Consider the following 19803-nt stretch of genomic DNA (forward strand, 5'->3'; position numbering starts at 1 on the left):
CGCACAACCTCTGTCAAGCTTTACCTCTAATCCAGTTGTTGTACACTCAATCAAAATTTGGAATCAGTTTAGAAGATCTTTCTCTCTTGGGGACTTGTCACTCATGGGGCCAATTGCAAATAATCATCTGTTTCTCCCATATTTGTTGGATAAGACTTTCGTTACTTGGCCTAGAAAGGGAGCTGTCTTACTGTCTGATCTCTATTTTGAGGGCGTTTTTGTCTCATTCGAGCAGCTCATGCAGGAATAGGACATTCCCAGATCGCATTTTTATAAATATTTGCAGCTTAGAAGCTTTGTGGCCTTAAATTCGGACACCTTCCCGTTGTGCCCTTCCAATTCGCTATCAGATGCAATTTTTAACTGTAAACTGGCCAGGAAGCAGACAATAAGGATTATCTATGACCTACTCAGCATGCATGATTTGTCGTCCCTAGATCTCCTTAAGAATAAATGGGAGGCGGACTTAGGCGAATCAATTTCTGATGCTGATTGGTGCAAGGTAATCCAGGGGATTTTCTCCTCCTCCATATGTCTCAGACACGCGGTTGTAAAATTTAAAATTGTTCACCGTCTGCATTGGTCCAAAGCTAGACTCTCAAAGATTAGTTCCAACATAGATCCCACATGTGATCGATGCAGACAGGCCCCAGCCATTCTGTCACATATGTTCTGGACATGTCCAAAGCTGTAGACTAGATTACTGTAATGCCATACTGTCTGGATGTTCCAGTAGGTGCATAAACAAACTCCAGTTAGTCCAGAATGCAGCTGCTAGAGTCCTTACTAGAACCAGAAAATATGACCAAACTCCAGAGTTTTACCCAAAAAGACTGAGTGGTGTAATAAAATCCAAAGGTGCTTCAACATAGTATTAGTTTAAGGGTGTGCACATTTATATATAGGTTAATGTAAAGTTTATTTTCCTAAAAAAAAAAAAAAAAGAAAAGAAAGACTGTTTTCACTTTATTTATATACGTTGCAATTACACATTAAATGTTGGAAAAATTTTGATGATTTGTCTTGGTTTAATTAATTTTTTTTTTTACATCACAAAACCCTGCCATTTTAACAGGGGTTGGTAGACTTTTGATATCCATTGTACACACATGCCACTGTAACAGAATGCAGCTTTTAAAAATATTACAGGGTTTGTACAGATGCTTCATAATGAAATTCCAGGACTTTCCAGGATTTTTCAAGCACTATAGCATTTTGTTTTCAAGATCTATACAAGAGATGTCATTCAAACATTCTTATACATTATAATAATAAAACAACCAATTTTTATATAGCACCTTTTGCAGCCATGCTGGACTAAATTTGCATATCCCAAATATTGCTTCGTCTTCATCATAACGTTAATATACTCCGGGTATGCTAACTTTCTAGAACAAAAGTAATAAATTTTTATTCGCCGCACAGAGTACCTTACTATGAGCATATATAAGGGGGTTTTATCGTCGATCAGGGATTTGAAATATACATTTTTATAATGGAATAAGAAGTGCCCCCTGGTTCAATTACATTGCCAGAGCCAGTGGCTTTGAAAAGAAATTACTTTTTGGAAAGTATTGTGAGAGAGCGCAAATATTTTTGCAAGAGAACACCAAAAAATTGCAAGAGACTGCAAACTTTCTCAGGAGAACGCAAAAGCATAGAAATATAAAATGTTTTATAGTAACATTATATTTATATATAAAATGTTTTATTCACCACCATGTCCCTTTAGGACATTTTTTTTTTGTTAAAAAAAAAAAAAAAAAAAAAAAAAAAAAAAAGTGTACAAAAATTAGATTAAACCAGGAGGCTTAACTGCTGACTGAATGATGAATGCAATATGAATTTTACTAACCTGCGGAAACAGTGGTGCAATGACTGGTCCTGTAACCTCTTCCTCTCTCTCTAACTGCACCTGAACAACAACTGGACTGCCGCTGTAAAAAAACAAAAAACAAACAAACAAAAAAAAGAAACCCCCATTACATTAGCTTTTTGGATGAACATGCCAGGGACAGCTAGAATCAACTGGATACCTCCTTGTGTGCATATATGCACAGAATGTTCAGAAAATATAAATCACCATTTTTACTTTGACTCTTTTGACTTTTTTAGTGCCGACTCGGCACTAGTTCTGAATATCTGCTTCCAGTGCTGGTTATCTGAGGTTCACAGAACTAAAGTTGCAAAGGTAACTAGTGTTCCATTCCACCCCTCTTAACTGCCAGGGGATAACTTATGTTTAAAAAAACAAAAATACACCACCCTCCCCCCGTAATGTTTGTATGAGGGTATTAACAACACAGAGATGTTATCTGAATGGCTGAGGTGGGGGCAGGGAATGGCTTTGTAGCCATCGTGCATGTTAGAGTAAACATGGGGTTGAGGTCAGAGCTCTGTGCAGGCCACCTGTGTTGCTCCACTCCAATCTTAGCAAATCTTCATGGACCGCTCTTTGTGCACAGTGACCTTGTAATCCTGGAACATGTTTGGGCCAGTGAAGGGAAATTGTAATACTACAGCATAAAAAACATCATATACAATTAGGGATGTCATTAGAACCGATACTTCGGTACCAACATTCTTAAAACGTGACGGTACTTGTTTTTCTGCAGTAGCGTTAGCACTGTTTGTAACGAAAGTACTGAGGTTGCGATTCTTCTGGACCTGAAGGGGCAGCAAATACGCACAAGTGTTTAAGTCGGTCCACAAGTGGTGAAGAAGAGGAGGAACGCCTACAAGCACACGGGAAAAACTACAGAAGTTTAGCTTAGCTTAACAAGTTTAGCTCCGCCCTGACTCATTGAGAGGAAAGCTAGTATCGGTTTCCGGTGTGCAACCGATGCTATCAATCATTTCAAGCAAAGCGAGGAAACACCTGGAATTTGGCGAAGCACCTGAAAGACGGTCCTATATTATATTTGTTTGATGCAGCTGGCATTGTTGCCGTGAAACCACTCCCCCTCTCTCTTTCTTTACCAGTATCAGCCAGAGAAGGATGTCCTCCAGGAGAGTTTATAAATTTTATTTTTTACATTTTATTTTTATACCAAACTGTGATATCGACTTTGGTATCGAGTATCGTGTACTTTTGGTGGTATCGGTACCGACTACTAGATTTTTGGTATCGTGACATCCCTATATAAAATTGTGTGCTTCCAACTATGGGGCAACAGTTTGGGGAAGGCCCACATATGGGTGTGATGGTCAGGCATCCAAAAACTTTTGGCCATATAGCGTATGCTGTGTTCTTTTAAAGGACAGTAATAATTGTGTACTTCACTGTAAAAGGAAGTTGACAACCATGGTCTATAGTTTTAATTTCTGACCATTAAATAATCAACTTTTGGTACTGTTCACATTTGCCAGGAAGAAAAAAAATTATGTACAAGCTTCAGGAGGAGGTTAATGTTTTGTGCATCAATGCAGGACATGTTAAAAGAATAGTGATGGTATTTGGACCATCCTTACCTCTTGATGTCATCTTTGTCAGCCACTTCATAGGAGAGCTCAATGTTAGGGTAGCGGTTACAGAAACGTGCCACATCGGCCATCTGAATATCTGACAGCTGTAGAAGATTAATGCGGTCCTCATCCTCCATCTCCATGATGTCAAAGATGCTCTCCACACCCTACATACAAAAAACAAACAAACCACACAATGAATTAAAATTTCCCAGAGTGGGTGGAATGGAATATAAATCTGACTTCTCACCTTTTCTGTACTGCGTTTGATATGCTCTGTTGTGAAGTGTGGCAGCTGTTTTAGATAAGAGTCCTTAGACCACATGGCCTGTGTCACCATCTGAGCAAGCTCCATAGCAGCCAATGCCGGACTCAGCCAGCCATTGCTGGAGAGTACATCTACACATGCCTGGATGAGACGTACTGCCTATATAGAAGTGTACATGCAAAATCAATAGCGCACAAACATTATATTAAGAAATCTTACGTTATTAACAACATTTATTGCTGATAACATGACCATAATTGTGTCAAGGTCCTACTGTCAGTCAGATAAATAGTGTTACTCAACCTGGGCTGCAACAGCTAATCAAAACAATGAATATAGCTGCTTGCTTTACTGTGCATTATTGTGGGGCCAGGCCCTACATAGCACCACCTTGTGGTGAAATTAAACCAATATTTTGATCGTTGTGGTCCAAAAACTTCAGCAAATATTGCCCCAGTGTCTAGTTCTTAACAAGTTCCAGAGTCCATAAATGAACAAACTCAAGTTTTGTGAGGATCAATAATAATTGTATGAAATGTCTACTAAAATCTGATTGGCTGAAGATGGCCATGTTTTTGAAGTAAGGCAATAGTAATTCAAATCCAGTTACAGATTAGCAGAAGGATGAAGTAAAACAAATTTCACTTTTGGTTCCTGAGAAACAGCTATTTGAAAGTTACTCCACCTCCCAGCAAGATCCATACCCCAAACTTTGCACAACTTGTAACACTGGCCTAAAGATGATTAAAGCTTTGTTTAAATCCATACACACAGTCCTTAGTTACAGCTGTTTTAATAAATCAAGCTCTGACTCACTAGGATTGATTTGAATGTGGAGGCCATGTTTGCAATCACAACAGTTTTTTAATTATTATTAAGCACTAGGCTATTATGAGTAATTTGACACCAACCATCATTTGACACCATTAGTATTTTTTGCACATTATGCAAATGATTATTAATTAGGCCAAATTTGCAGATGTTTGAAATCTGCACCATTTGAGATTATTTTGCTTACAGTGGAATGATGCATTTCAAATAATTTGGAGATCTTTTTAAATCTCGTGCCAGACTCACAGGCATCCACAACCTTTTTTCTGAAGACCTTATATAACTCTCTAGATCTTGGCATGATGACACCACACACATCAATAGCAAAGGGAACACCACACACTAGAAATGAGAGGGGTAAAAATAAGATGGGTTCCACCTGCACTCCCTAAGCAGTTCTCATCACTGGCACCTAATCTTGAACACCTGAATCTAATTTTATGGATTTGAACGTGTGATAAAATGTACAGATGTACGTACTTTTTCCATGTGACTGATCTGATTTTTTTTGTTCATTTAAACTGTGAAAATTACTATAAAATGTTAATTATTATTTTTCTTCAAGGTTTTGGGGCCCTTAACATGCTTAAAAACTCTTGAAAAGTTACAAACAGTTCCGAATCTGTGGCCATTAGGGCCAGGCTAAAGCTGGTACACAGGCATGGCAAGGGGGCTCTACAGCGCCCCCTTGAACGCAATCTGAAATCTTGGATACATACTAGCACTTATATGTATGAAACTCAGTAGACATCATGTGGAACAACTTCCGCGCTGTATGTCATTAGCTCCGCCCAACAGGAAGTCTGCTATTTAAGGTTGTTAGAAAAATGCACGCTCTGGAATTTTATATACTCCTCCTAGGGAATTCATCCAATCGCCACCAAACTCGGTCAGCATGAAGTCAAGACATTGAGGATGCAAAATTTGATGCGAACGGATTTTTTCATATCTTTAACGGTTTGGCCGTGGCATTGAAATGAATTTATGACAAGAAAAGGGAAACAGGAAGTGTTATAACTTTTGCACACATTGATTTGGATGAAACTTCAGTTGAATACATGGATACAACTATTGTGAGCCAAAGTCATAGCGCCACCAACTGGCAGCAGGAAGTGTGTAACTTTTCAAAATGCTTTGAAATCACCCTCTTATTTTTACCGATTTGCTTCAAACTTCATCACAATAATGTCAACATGACCGATGTAGTGTAGTTTTTTATATTTAGTGTAGATGTAGTGACCTGTGTAAAGTATTCTTGATATCTTAAATACTGCTGCCATGGCAATGCATCAAACTTTAATCTTCTTGGGTGTTTTTGAGGCTCTAAGCATGCTTCAAATTACATGAAAATCGACACATCAGCTGTTAGACGCTGGCAAAGCCTTAGAAACTGGCGCTGGGGGGGGGGGGGGGGTGTTAGTTTTTCCTACAACCACCATTGAACTCAAGCCAGACAGCTTTCACAATGAGTCATTAGCTACGACCAACAGGAAGTCAGCCATTTTGGATTTAATGTGGATTTTTTGAAAATCACAGGCTCTGAACTTTTAAATGCTCCTCCTAGTTGATTAATGTGATTGTCACCAAACATGGACAAAATTATGCCAACTGTGTACATATATTGTTCTCATCAAGCCGGACAACTTTCTAATTGACAGTCATTAACTCTGACCAACAGGAAGCTGGTTATTTTGGCTTGAATGTGTTTTTATTTTAAATTCAGGCTCTGAATTTTTAACTACCCCTCCTAGGGGGTTTATATTATTCACACCAAACTTTTTCAACATGATGCCAATACACTGAAGATGCTAAATTGTGAACAGATATTGGATATCTTGAACGGTGTTGCCGTGGCGAGGGATTAAATTAATGACAAAAAGGGAAATAGGAAGAGTCTCATATCTCCTAAACAATAAATTATACAACATTTATTTCTATTTAAAATACATATATTAGAAATAAACACATTGTATTTACATTGTATAAACACATAGGCAGCATAGGCCTATTCTTAAACAGGGTTGAGAAAACTTGTTGCTGAGAACACTTTTCAGTGTTTATTTTTACTTTAAAATTACTTTTACTAGGTATTGCATTTGGAAGTATATTTAGACATGATCAAAGACTAAATCTATACTGACAATTTTAACCAGCCATGTTAAAGGCACTGTTCGGAAAAAAGCATTTACGGTACGTATTAATTAAAAGTTTAAAAAAAAAAATCTTTGTGTAACATCTTTGTGTAAATATCTCATGTTACAACGTGGACACCTGCGGCTTATAGACAAGTGCGCCTACATATGTACAAATTTTTTTCTTTTTAAAGTTAGTGGGTGCGGCTTATATTCAGGTGCGCTCAATAGTCCGAAAATTACGGTAGTTGAAATGCTGCAACAAAACCTTATTTAACTAAATATTTTTGGTAGTTCATACTGTTACGTCAGGGGATGTATTGTGCTGGTACGTGTTCTCTCTTTCTCCCCACTTTGCGTTCACAGATCACACCGCGTTAATTGGACGTGCTGATGATGTGCACGGGGATTGGAGAGGAGATGTGTCTTAAAAGAAAGGATATTATGTTGGGAGAGGAATGCAGATGGGTGGTGTGTGATCGTGTGGGAACAACTGAGCAAGGAATGTCTTCTTGGTGCTTGAGTGAACTCGCTGATTGCTTATACTGTGTACGAGTGAAAGAAGCGAGTAATTGAAGTGTTCCTATCGTGGAGTTTAGGTAGGCTATTGTGTTGTCCCATTCCCCTGTCTTGTCTTATGTTGTAGCTGAGTGTATGCCTTATTTGTATATATTGTAACCTATTGTAAATATTTATTTTCTTGGCATCATGAAAACTAAAGGTTGGGTGCCATTTATTTTGAGTCAGTCTTTTGTTCTGTTTTGAATCAGCAAGGGAACTAGATTATTTAACTTGATGCGGGTCAAGATAGTGCCTGTTTTGTTTATTATTTTGGCCTTGCCCAGCCCTGAAGAGATTTGCTTTGAGTGATTTGTTTTGGGATTTTTCCTTCTTATCGACCTCATTATTATGATTATTAGTTATGTGATTACTTTTTATATGTTACACCTCAACCCTAGACCGGGGTTGAGAATTTTCAAAAATAATGCTACTAATTAAGTAATCGGAGGGGGAAAAAATAGATCAAACTATGATTAGAATAATTGTTAGGAATACTCAATGCCTTTGCCCTTATCTCACCATTTCATTTTGATAAAAAGCTGTATACAAAAATAAACATAAATAAATATAAATAATAATAAAAGAAGAGTCCCAACTAATTGCAAAAGTTCTGAAAAGTCTGTTGCAATAAGGATTAAGTACCTATTTTGCTCACCTTGCTGAGGATCTCTTCAGTGTCAGACTGAAGCTCTGCACTCAGCTGCATACGGGACAAATGGGCCTGTAACAGCAGGTTGGTCTTCACATGGGGGTCATTAAACTTGGGGTTGCTCAGTTTGTGAGGCACCTTCTGGGCTAGCTATACAGAATAAAATACATATATTAATCACTGAAGCCAAATGGCCTCTACTAAAATGTTTTTGAATTTGAGTATATAAATGACCTGATGGAGCAGGGTGTCTTCATGATGTCTGATTGGTATATTCTTGTACTCAGCGGCATTGGAGATGATCTCAAGCAGACCACGGATTTTAGTCTTGGCATTCAGAGACATGCTGAATAATTCTGAAGAAACAATGAAAATTTCTGAATATTCTTGAAAAACAAAAATGCAAACAATTTCTGAAAGCATTCTGATTTTCAAATATTCATCTGCAGTGCATGGACATTATACACATTACTGGTGGAAGAAAAAAACCTGCACAGATTCACAGTGTTTTCCTGTCCTTTGTTTTCACTGAACCAAAACACTATTTTGTGTGTGTGTGTGTGTGTGTGTGTGTGTGTGTGTGGATGAGAAGCCAAATGCAGAGATTGTTTCAATAATATCCGTGTATGTGTGGCCAGGACCTAAGGAACCACACAAATGGGAAATATAATAAGCAAAGACAGTACTCAGACCACTGTTTAAAACTGTCTAAATTGTTATCTCACCAATGGTAGTATAGTTAATGTAGTAGTATGCTGCAATCATGCCCAGATTGAGAGGGGCAACATCCATCTCATCCTCAATGCTGATGCACTTGGACTGCTCCAGATCCTGCAGTGTGTTCTCCACCAATTCCGACAGGTGGTCTGACAGATGACGATGAGACATACCTGCCATGTATAGGGCAGTCAAAAATGAATATACGATGTGAATAAAAGTATCACAGTTAAATGGTTGATTAGACTTCTTGGGAGCCCACAGCACTGTCTTACCCTGAAGATTATAGTAGTTGGGGTTCTGGGTCATTCGGCGGTAAAGGAAGGTCCACGTTAGATAGTCCACGGCATCCTGCTTGTTTTCCACCGTCTTGGTGACTATCTCAGCATTGAAGTGGTCATGAAGACGGTGGTCCAAATGAGATTCAACTGGCAAAGGCTCATAAAGGAACTTCTTGAAGAAGTCCTTACATAGAACATTAGAGAGAACATTAATGAAGATTATGAAGAAACAATGGGGAAAAAAGTTTATACCTTGAAAGATTATACGTAACTTGTATGTTATACCTTTTTAGAGCCCTGGCACATAATGACACAGCAGCCCTCATCATCCTGTAGGGGACGATTGGCCTTCCCCACCATTTGCAGCACATCATAGATTGGGTAATCTACATAACTAAGAAAGCGAAACAAAAAGGCCAACAATAAACTTCATAATCAATACACACAGAATTGAGATTTATGATGAATACTAAATATCTTGCAGAATTCAACTTCCATAAACACATACGCATGAATTTTCCCGTTGTAATACTGTGTGTCCATGACGATGACCAAGTGGGCAGAGATGTTGGTTCCCCAGCAAAGAGAACGAGAGGCCACCACAACCTGAATGGCACCTTTTGTACAAGAAAACATGTGATAGAGAAGAGAGTCAAAAAGGAATGCTAAGTTTTATAGACCAGCACTGTCTCAGCAAGTCTTAACCAAAAACTGCTAATGCAATACCAGCTCCTTCACTTATGAAACACCAGAGGAATGTATTGCTCTAACAAGCTCTATGCCACAGATTTTGCCGTTTAGACAGATGAAACTCCACATGAACGGAGCATTCTACAAATAGAACCCCAAATTCACACTGGGCACTGCATTTCTGTACGAGCTTCAGGTAGCAGAAAGAAGCACTTTATTTATTTAATTTTTTTTTTTTTATCTGCTTTGACATCAGCATTCAATTAGTAGTTGTAGGTGAATTTACATTTCTGGCCATAGTAAATAGTAAAATTAGTCTAGCACGCGAGCTACTGGAAATCCAATCTATTACTATAACCCCCTTTAAATGACTAATTACACTCACCTCTTGCTCATTAACTCACTAGTGTCTTTTATTAAAAAAAAAAAAAAAAAAAAAAAAAAAAAAAATTGTTCCACAGTTTTCAACTCAAGTTGCTATAAAAGATTATATAATGGGATATAACACCACGATGAGGAAATCTGCTCCACACTCCACCATAGTAGGTGCCAAGCTAAATGCTTTTGCCAAACTGTCCTGTAGAGGGTGTTAATACAACAGACAGGACACAAAGCACACATTAAACACGAGTTTGGTTTTTGGGTTAGGAATTTCTTTGGGGTTAATAATAAAGGGGGCTAATATCAGCATCCATGATTATCATTATATTGCAACTAGGACACAATGAACATGCAGGTTTCAATTTGGTTATATATTTTAAATGTCCATTTAAAGAGGATTTTGGCATTTGGAACTTGCTTTTGCAATGACCTTGGAAAGTTTGTCCAGGTCATTAAGACAGCAGCTTCATTTTTAACACCATGTCAGCATCAAGGGTGATGTTCATGGCAGAAGCAAGGTTATAAATAAATGAATAAAAATAAATCACACAAAAGACTAAATAGGCCTACAAATACATTAAAACACAATTCGATAGACATTTTAAATTTAAGTCAAAATTTTAAAGTATAAAATATTCCATATTGAGCAAGTTAAAAGTCTGAGTTGTTTCAAGTTAATTTGGGATAAAAATTCTAATATTCTTTCAGGCCTTACCTTATCAAATACCTGATTAAAAGTCCTTACAGAATAATATGATTGTCTGAGGACATTTTGAAGCAGATTTTATTGAACTGTTCTGCTTTTAGTCAGAAGCCATCCTACATGACTGACAAATTGGTGCCTCTTCATCCATTAATAAAAACCTGTGAGTCTTGAATGACCTACGCGACATCATGTCTGATTCTAACAATTTTTTTTCTGCCAATAAAAGGATTGATTTCATTAAGTTTGTCATCCTCATATTCATCCCAGTTCACTTGCCACTAGCTTATATAGTAGTTCAGTCTGCAGTCTGATGGTGGGATAAGGTACTCGCAGTTTTTCATCCAAAGTGCCTTTTTAGCAGCCATGTGTGCCTGCTCATTAACAGAAAGCCCACAATGGCCTGGTAACTAACAAAAAGGAATGTTCTAGTGCTGTTTCTGTTAAAAAAAATAAATAAAATAAATAATAATAAAGAAAGAAATGACACTGTCTAAAATACATGGGGGGGGGGGGGGGGGGGGTCCTTATTATTGGCTGTAATAATGGATCTTTGTCCTGGAATGCAGATGCCATGGTGCTGGTGTCCAACTACTAGTGTAGCAGATCCAGTGTCCTCCACTAATATTGGCACACATGGTAAAGATGAGCAAATAAGCCTGTGAAAAATTCTTTGTTTAACCTTTTGATCAAAATTCACAAAAGCACTCTGCTCTCATGGATATCAAACAATCGCAAACAATACAGGTTTGGCAGTGTGGCAGGGTGCATTATCCTGCTAAAAGAGGCCACTGCCATTAGGGAATACCACTGCCATGAAGGGGTGTACTTGGTCTGCAACAATGTTTAGGTAGGTGAAACGTGTCAAATTAACATCCACATGAATGCCAGGACCCAAGGTTTCCCAGCAGAACATTGCCCAGAGCATGGTACTGCCTCTGACAGCTTGCTTTCTTCCCATAATGCATCCTGATGCCATCTCTTTCCCAGGTAAGTGACGCACATGCACATTTTCTTACACATCCACATGTGAAAGAAAATGTGATTCGTCACTGCCACATGGTCCAGTTCTGATGCTCATGTGCCCATTGTAGGCACTTTCGGCAGTGGACAGGGGTCAGCATAGGCACTCTGACAGGTCTGCGGCTAAGCAGCCACATATGCAACAAGCAGCAATGCACTGTGTGTTCCAACACCTTTCAATCATAGCAAGCATTAACCTTTTCAGCAATTTGTGCTACAGTAGCTCTTCTGTGGGCTCGGACCAGACCGGCTAGCCTTCCCTCCCCATATTCATCAATGAACCTTGGGCGCTCCTGACCATGCTGCCGGTTCAGTGGTTGTCTTACTTTGGACCACTTTTGGTAGGTATTAACCACTGCATACCGGGAACAAGACCTGATATTTTAAAGATGCTCTGACCCAGTCGTCTAACAAACCATCACAATTTGTCAAAGTCGCTCAGATCCTTATGCTTGCCCATTTTCTCTGATTCCAAAATTATGAATCTCTGCCACTTAATGCATAGTAAAGAAAAATAATGTCCAGTTACTGAATCAAGATCTTAATCCTGTTCCAGCATCCTTCTTTTAGGAGTTTGTTTGATTGCCAGAACTATGTTAGCCAGGACTCCACACCCATCTCAGACACTAACAAGGGCATGCACAGAGCCACAGACATCCTGCAGATATGTACGAGGGATAGAGGGATGGTATATTCAAGCGACCACATACAGTGCTTACATTGCTGAATTGTTCTGAGAAGAGAGACAATATGGCAGATATAACCAAAAGATACAACCCAGGGCAAGTCTTGACCGAACACTTGATTGCACGGGGCCCTTCCAAACTCCTGTCTATGTGAAGTAGGAGCCAGAGCACTGTGTTGGACTTGTGGTAGCTGAAGCAGACCAAATTCTCGCAATTCGTCACAACTCGCGTAAAGATGGATTTCAATACAAATGGTCTCACACACTCATTCAAGCACTTTATTAGGAACAGCCGTACACCGACTCATTCGTGCAATTATCTCATCTGCCAATTGTGTGGCAGCAGTGCAGTGCATAAAATCATGCGGATATGGGTCTCCATGATATTGACCGTGTGTGGGAATTTCTCACAACAGTCTCTAGAGTTTGTACAAAATGGTTCAATGTAGAAAAAACATTCAGTGAGCAGTATCTCTGAGGATGGAAATGCCTTGTTGATGAGAGGGGTCAATGGAAAATGGTCAGACTGGTCTGAGTTAACAGAAAGGCTACAGCTACCTTAGATAACCACCCTGTAACACTTGTCAACCAAGAATAGAAAGCTGAGGCTACAGTGGGCCCAGGCTCAGCAAAATTGGACAGTTGAAAAATGGAAAAAAAAAAAAAAAAACATAGCTTGATCTGAGGGCTCAATTTCTGATGTGACAACAGTCGAGGCTAGTGGAGGTTGTGTAATGGTGTGAGCAATATTTTCTTGGTACATTTTGGGTCCATTAATACCAATCAATTATCACTTGAATGCCACAGCCTATGAGCATTGTTGCTAAAGTTGTCTCAAACTCGTTTCAAGAACATGACAATGAGATCAATGTTCTTCAGTGGTCTTCCCAGTCACTGTATCTGAATCCAATAGAAGACCTTTGGTATGTGGTAGAAGAGGAGATTCACAGAATGAAAATGCACCTGAAAAATCTGCAGGAATTGGGTTATGCAAGCATGTCAACATGGATCAGAATTGGGGGAAAAAAAAAAAAAAAAACCATCCTCAATTCTTCGTGACATGGTTTCCACAAGATGTTGGAAACATTTGAGAGTAAAGTGAGGCTCTACCCAGTATTAATATTGTTAGGCGAGTGTACATTTCATGCATAACCTTAAAGAGCTTCCTTGTTTCTGTTCTCATGATGTGTTTAAACAGTTGAAAAACAACTGAAAAACCTCTCATCCTTCATCTGGACCTTTTAGTTTAGTTAATACTTTCTAATGTAATGTCAATCATCAATCCGAGACTGAGATAACGACAACATTCACGATATGGTCAGAAGGTTTTAAAAGAGACACAGCTTGTCAGTGTGTTTAACTTATCTGTGCTTGAAATTGCTAAACATTTTAAAAGTTCAACTTGGACATGGATATTTGGCCATCTAGTGGATATCACTTCTAATCCACCAGATAAAGTACACAGGCAAAGTATTGCTAACAATGCCACTGAAGCTGCCACTGCTTCTGCGCACACACACAACCAGGCATTAAGTATAAAACAGGCTAACTTGTTTTGGTAAAATACATCTTTTCATACCAGAGTTAAAGAGCTGTTCAACTGTCCTGCGTTCCATAATTGAGAGTCCTTCATGCAGATAACCCACACCATTAGAGAGGGTCTCTTTCAGTGCACCATCAGACAGCTTCTCCAGGATTGGAGCCAAGTCTTTCTCAGAGCAGTGTAGGAACCTACAGAGCAGTACTGAAAATCAATCAGAGCTGAGGAGTGGAGATGTTCCAGGTCTTTCATTAAAATCTAGCCTTAGCATCAAACATCATATCAAAGTTAAGGCAAGTATGAACAAAGAGATGGCTAGACCATTGCACCTTTGTGGAACCACATCAGCAGCACAGAAAGTTAATATGTCAATGGCAGTGAGGCGAGTCTGTCTCCGAGAAGGTACGAACACCAAAGATGGCTTGGATGGAGAATGCTTCATGATGGTATGGTACACAGGTTTAGCCATAGACAGAAGCCGGGTTTGTGTGTGACTCACGTTGAAACCCTGGGGGGGATTGGGAAGAAATATATTTTTTATATATATATATATATATATATATATATATATATATATATATATATATATATAAAATAATACATATTAATAAGCATGGAATATTTCTTCACATTTCAAGTATTAAAATATGTACAACTTTGAACAATCTTTAAATCAAATCAGTGTTTGAGCCAGAGGCCTATACCTGAATGTGAAGCTCCAGTGGCACAGGCCTGACATTTGGGTGGAAGTTGAACGTTGCAGTGGTGCTACAACCCAACCAGTGGGCCACATCTTTAGCGTTTGACAGAGATGAGCTTAGTGCCACAATGCGGATGGGACGCTCAATCTGAGAGGAGATGTACCTCATTCTTGAGCAGATTACTTCTAGGACAGGCTAAAACCGCAGAGGAAGAGGAAATTTTTTTAGAATTAATCAATGCATATTTTCACACCAAAATAAATAGCCTACATGTTCCAAAACAAAATCACCTTTACAGCATTTATACTATATATTGATCATTAAATAGCAATAACATCAAACCGAGGAAACACACACCAGGCCTGTTTATATAATGAGCCTTACCCCATTCTCTCCACCAATGAGATGAGTCTCATCCACAATGAAGAGACTGACATTCTGGACATTCTTCCTCTGTTTCCATCGGCGGGACAAAATATCCCACTTATCTGGGGTGCTGATGATGATGTCACCTTTTCCCAGTAGCTTGAGGTCAGTGCTGGTCTCTCCAGTGAGTATGACTACCTTCTTATTCAGAAGACCTTGAAACTTCTGGTGCCAATCCACAAATACCTACATACCAACAGTAGAAAAGATGACTGACTTTCTATTCTAGGAAAAATATATGTTATGCACAGAAATTAATAAGAAAGTGTGCATTTCTAGTGTCTTAACGAAAACGGACAAGCAGCACATCATTCCCCAAGCAGCGGACGGTTACTGTAAAACCCTGTAAATAAATGCACACATTCTGCATTTACAGTACTGTGACAGAAAGAGAGGGTGCTGTTTCAGAGCATCTTTCATGCTGGAAAATTGAGTCAAGCCGAAAGATTACAAGAGATGGGAGGAAAGGCTTCCAGAGGTGTCAGTAAATATCGGAAAATTCAAAAACACCAACACAACTGTCAATCATTACAGGTTAACATGTCCATTCTCTTATCTAGCATTTATTGTTGGGAAAATAAGACTGAATTATTTGCATATTTTTGAGGGATAACTTGTAGCATCATATAACGTGCTCCTACACAAAAGGCGTAAAGGTTGGCAGGCCTGAACTAAGCAGCTAAGAGCTGGATCTGTTCAACCCCTGTATTAACAAATCCACTGTTAAAATAGACAAAAATTAGCAAAATGTGTGAGACTAGGATAGGGCCACTTCTGTGCACATACTTCTGAGACTCTCCTTAAGAAAGCATTGATGAAGGAAATTCAATTTGTAGCCCATGTACAACTTTTAAAGTGTGGATTGACGTATTATTTGCTGCATAAATAAAACAGACTAATACATGTCCTGAAGCTGGTGTTTTATGTTCACCCAAATATGAAAATTTGGTCAATTACTCACCCTCATGCCGTTCCAAACCCGTAAGACTTTCGTTCATCTTCGGAACACAAATGAAGACAGTTTTAATGAAACCTTGGAGATTTCAGTCCCTCTGTTTACAGTCCTAGTAACCAAGACTTTCAAGCTCCAAAAAGTTCATAAAGGCATATGTAAACGTAATCCATGTGACTCCAGTGGTTTAATCCCAATTTTATGACATGATATGAATGCTTTGTGCATGTAGAAAAACTAAAATTACAAAAAAAATTTTTTAAAACATTTAAAAAAAAAAAAAAAAAAGAAAAAAAAAAAAGGGGCAAGCTCTGAAAGTCCTCCTTTGTACAGACATCTGGGTTACAAAGATTGCTCTCTGACTCAAGTTTTTGTACAGTGTCAAAGTTTTGGTTACTTGGACTGTAAATGGAGGGACAAATCTCCCAGTTTTCATTTGGGCACCAAAGATGAACAAAAGTTTTATGGGTTTAGAATGACATGAGGGCGAGTTATTGATGACAATTTTAATTTTGGGTGAACTATATCTTTAAGACAACTAGTTGACTACGTTGCGGAATTGTTGATCAACTAGTAACAATACTGTGCAACCCTTGCTTGAGCGGTCTGTCAATATGCACAGTATTAACCAGCTGTTACTCAGTAGATAATGGGTTCATAAAGCTAGCAATTTCAGGCTTTCCACAAGGTTTCAAAATAAACCAGTCAGCTTGTTCTTAGATTTCAGGAGGAAAGCCATTGAGGCTAAACAACTTGTTCGTTTTATACACAGCAAGGATTTGTAATTTGCAAAAGTTCAGCGCCATGGTTCAAAAGACAAGATCACTTAACTTAAATCAGCAAAACATAACTGTTGGAATTAGGGCTGCAAATAACGATTATTTTCATAATCGATTAGTTGGCCGGGGGGGGCTGGGGTAAAAACAAGATTACAGTTGACTAAAGAGAAGCAATCATGGAGTGTGGATGATTGGATGTGATATTCAGTCATGAATCACAAAGAGGATTGGCTGCAGAAAATCAAATTCCCCTACTCATTTATGACATGGAGTTGCATGTCAGGTAAAGGACCAAGGGGCCTCAGTCAATGCACAAGTGTTGACTGAAATTTTTGACACTTTTCTCATTCCATCGATGGAAAATAGATGGAAGTCATTTTGCAGGATAATAATGCATCTTGCCACAGAGAAAAGATTGTTAAAGCTTTTCTTCAGGAAAGGCCCATCAACTCGGTGATATGGCCAGCAAATAGTCCAGATCTTATTTTAGTCCATCACAAGGCTCCATCCTGCAAAGTTGATCTGTCAACTGCTATTTGAGAGAGTGGGAACCAACTTGATGGAGAAAATTGCTTTTCATTAGTGAAGTCTATGACTCAAAGAGAAGAGAAAAAAAAAGGAAAAAAAAGAAGAAAATAAAAACCCACAGGAGGAGCAACAAAGTACTAATTGTGATTTTTTTTTGTTGATTCCATAATTTTCTCCTCTACTTGATCTGGGAAAAAAATGTGTCATTAATGAAAATTATTTAATTTGTTTGAGGTATGTTTCACAAAGCCATAACATTCAGCTATTAATCAAAGATTGTTTTGTGTAATATCTGTGATTCGTTTATTTGCTGTGAAGTAAAAAGTCTGCGAGAACATCCAAGTGTGGTGATTTCATAATTTTTGCCAGGGGTTGTAATCAACTGGGCTAATCGACTGGTCTACCACAAGATAAAAACATACTGCTCAATTGTGCCAATACTTTACTATACCTTCTAGATTATAGCTTGGACCAAGATGTGTTAACACTTTGAAACAACTGTATGTTTAGGAAGTCTGCATACCTGTTCAGCTAGAGACTCCATGGGTGTGATGTAGACGCAGCGGCCTTCTGAGTTGTGCAGCAGCATCCTGAGAATAGCAAACTCTGCACAGATGGTCTTCCCACTCCCAGTGGGGGCTCCAACAAACACGTTATCATCACTGTTGTAAACAGCATTAAACACTGGGGGGAAGAAGAAGAAGAAAAAAATAAATAAATAAATAAATAAATAAAAAAGACATACATGTACACTCAACATCCACTTTAATAGGAACACCTGTACACCTGCTCATTTATGTGACATTTATTATGACAGTTGTCCAGTCAGTCATGCATAAAATCATGCAGATACAGGTCAAGAGCTTCAGTTAATTTTCACATCAAACATCAGAATGGGGAAAATGTGATCTCAGTGACTTTAACAGTGGCATGGTTGTTAGTGCTAGATGGGCTGGTTTGAGTACTTCAGAAACTAGTGATCTCGACACACAACAGTCTCTAGAATTTACAGAAAATGGTGCGGAAAACAAAAAGCATTGATTAAGCGGGCAGAAAGGCTACAATAACTCAGACAACCACTCTACAACAGTGGTGAGCAGAAAGGCATCTCAGAATGCACAACACTGGGAATGTCAAGGCGGATCAGCTAAAACAGCATAAGACCATTTCCATTTCTGTCAGCCAACAGAAAGCTGAGGCTGCAGTGGGCACAGACTCACCAAAACTGGACAGTTGAAGACTGGGGAAAAAAAAGTAGCCCAGTCTAATGAATCTCGATTTCTGCTGAGGTACACAGATGGTAGGGTCAGAATTTGGCACCAACACCATTACACCACCTCCACCAGCCTGAACTGTTGAGACAAGGCAGGTTGGGTCCATGGATTCATGCTGTTGGCACCAAATACTGACCCTAAAATCTGTGTGCCTTAAACTGCCCAGTTTTGGTGAGCCTGTGCCCTCTGCATCCTCAGCTTTCTGTTCTTGGATGACAGAAGTGGAACCCTGACATTGTCTGCTGTTGTGGCCCACCCGCCTCAAAGTTTGATGTGTTGTGCATTGTGAGATGCTTTTCTGCTCACCATAATTGTACAGTGTTTACCTGAGTTACTGTAGACTTTGTCAGTTCAAACCAGTCTGGCCATTCTCTGTTGACCTCTCTACTCAACAAGGTGTTTCCATCTGCACAAACACTGCTCACTGGATGTTTTTTTTCTTTATTGCACCATCCTGCTTAAACTAGGGCTGCAACTAATGATTATTTTCATAATCAATTAGTTGGCCAATTATTATCATCATTATCGATTAATCGGATTGGGGGGTGTACTTTCAGTACAATTTTTTTGTATATTTAAAATAAAATCCACAAACCAAGTGCTACAAATACAAACTTCAGACTAAAAAATTTCACACAACCATGTGTCCAATTATACAAGACTGAAAAGAACCCAATACACGCACCAGAATATATATTATTCATTTAGGGCTGTAGATTAATTCAGTGCTTTTTGTGCATCCATAAAAAACAATGCATAAATACTTATGAATTAAACTACAATCCTAAATTAATAATAAAAACTTTCACTGCACCTTGTGGTTTCTGCTACTCGCTGCCGTTAGGAATATTGTTTTACTTCTGTTTACTTTTGATCATAGTGTTTTAATTAGATATTACAGATCTTACTCGAGTTTCCCACTCCATCACCGCGTGTGAGGTGCAACGCGGCCTCGTTACTAACAGATCACTTCCGTTATAATAAACAGAAGTTACATTGATACAGCATATAATGACAAACTTAAATTAAACTAAACCTTTTAAGCAACTCGCGACAGCATCACTGTCGTGCTTCCGTGCTACACAAACTCCGCTTTATAAAGTTTGATCTCCGCGGTGTTGAATATAAAATGCTCTCCTGCCTTAGAGGACTCTGAGGTCACACTTTCTTCCTCAGCCACATGATTATGCCTCCGTCTGATGGTGACCGAGGTCATG

At 38.7% G+C, this 19803-nt stretch overlaps 1 protein-coding gene across 1 annotated transcript in view; it reads right to left on the bottom strand.

Moving 5' to 3' along the window:
* Positions 1–19803, bottom strand: part of snrnp200 (small nuclear ribonucleoprotein 200 (U5)) — a 94945-nt gene that overhangs the window by 9536 nt on the left and 65606 nt on the right. Inside the window, exons 30-43 of the mRNA XM_053624787.1 lie at positions 17836–17996; positions 15012–15239; positions 14631–14822; positions 14256–14434; positions 13966–14117; positions 9413–9521; positions 9190–9298; positions 8899–9088; positions 8632–8796; positions 8141–8262; positions 7913–8056; positions 3716–3892; positions 3472–3632; positions 1856–1937 (exon numbers count right to left, since the gene is read on the bottom strand). Of these exons, the coding sequence (XP_053480762.1) occupies positions 1856–1937; positions 3472–3632; positions 3716–3892; positions 7913–8056; positions 8141–8262; positions 8632–8796; positions 8899–9088; positions 9190–9298; positions 9413–9521; positions 13966–14117; positions 14256–14434; positions 14631–14822; positions 15012–15239; positions 17836–17996 (2171 nt within the window). The remainder of the gene's footprint in view (positions 1–1855; positions 1938–3471; positions 3633–3715; positions 3893–7912; positions 8057–8140; positions 8263–8631; positions 8797–8898; positions 9089–9189; positions 9299–9412; positions 9522–13965; positions 14118–14255; positions 14435–14630; positions 14823–15011; positions 15240–17835; positions 17997–19803) is intronic.

This window comes from Ictalurus furcatus, chromosome 5 (genome assembly GCF_023375685.1).
Source record: "Ictalurus furcatus strain D&B chromosome 5, Billie_1.0, whole genome shotgun sequence".
Lineage (NCBI taxonomy): Eukaryota > Metazoa > Chordata > Actinopteri > Siluriformes > Ictaluridae > Ictalurus > Ictalurus furcatus.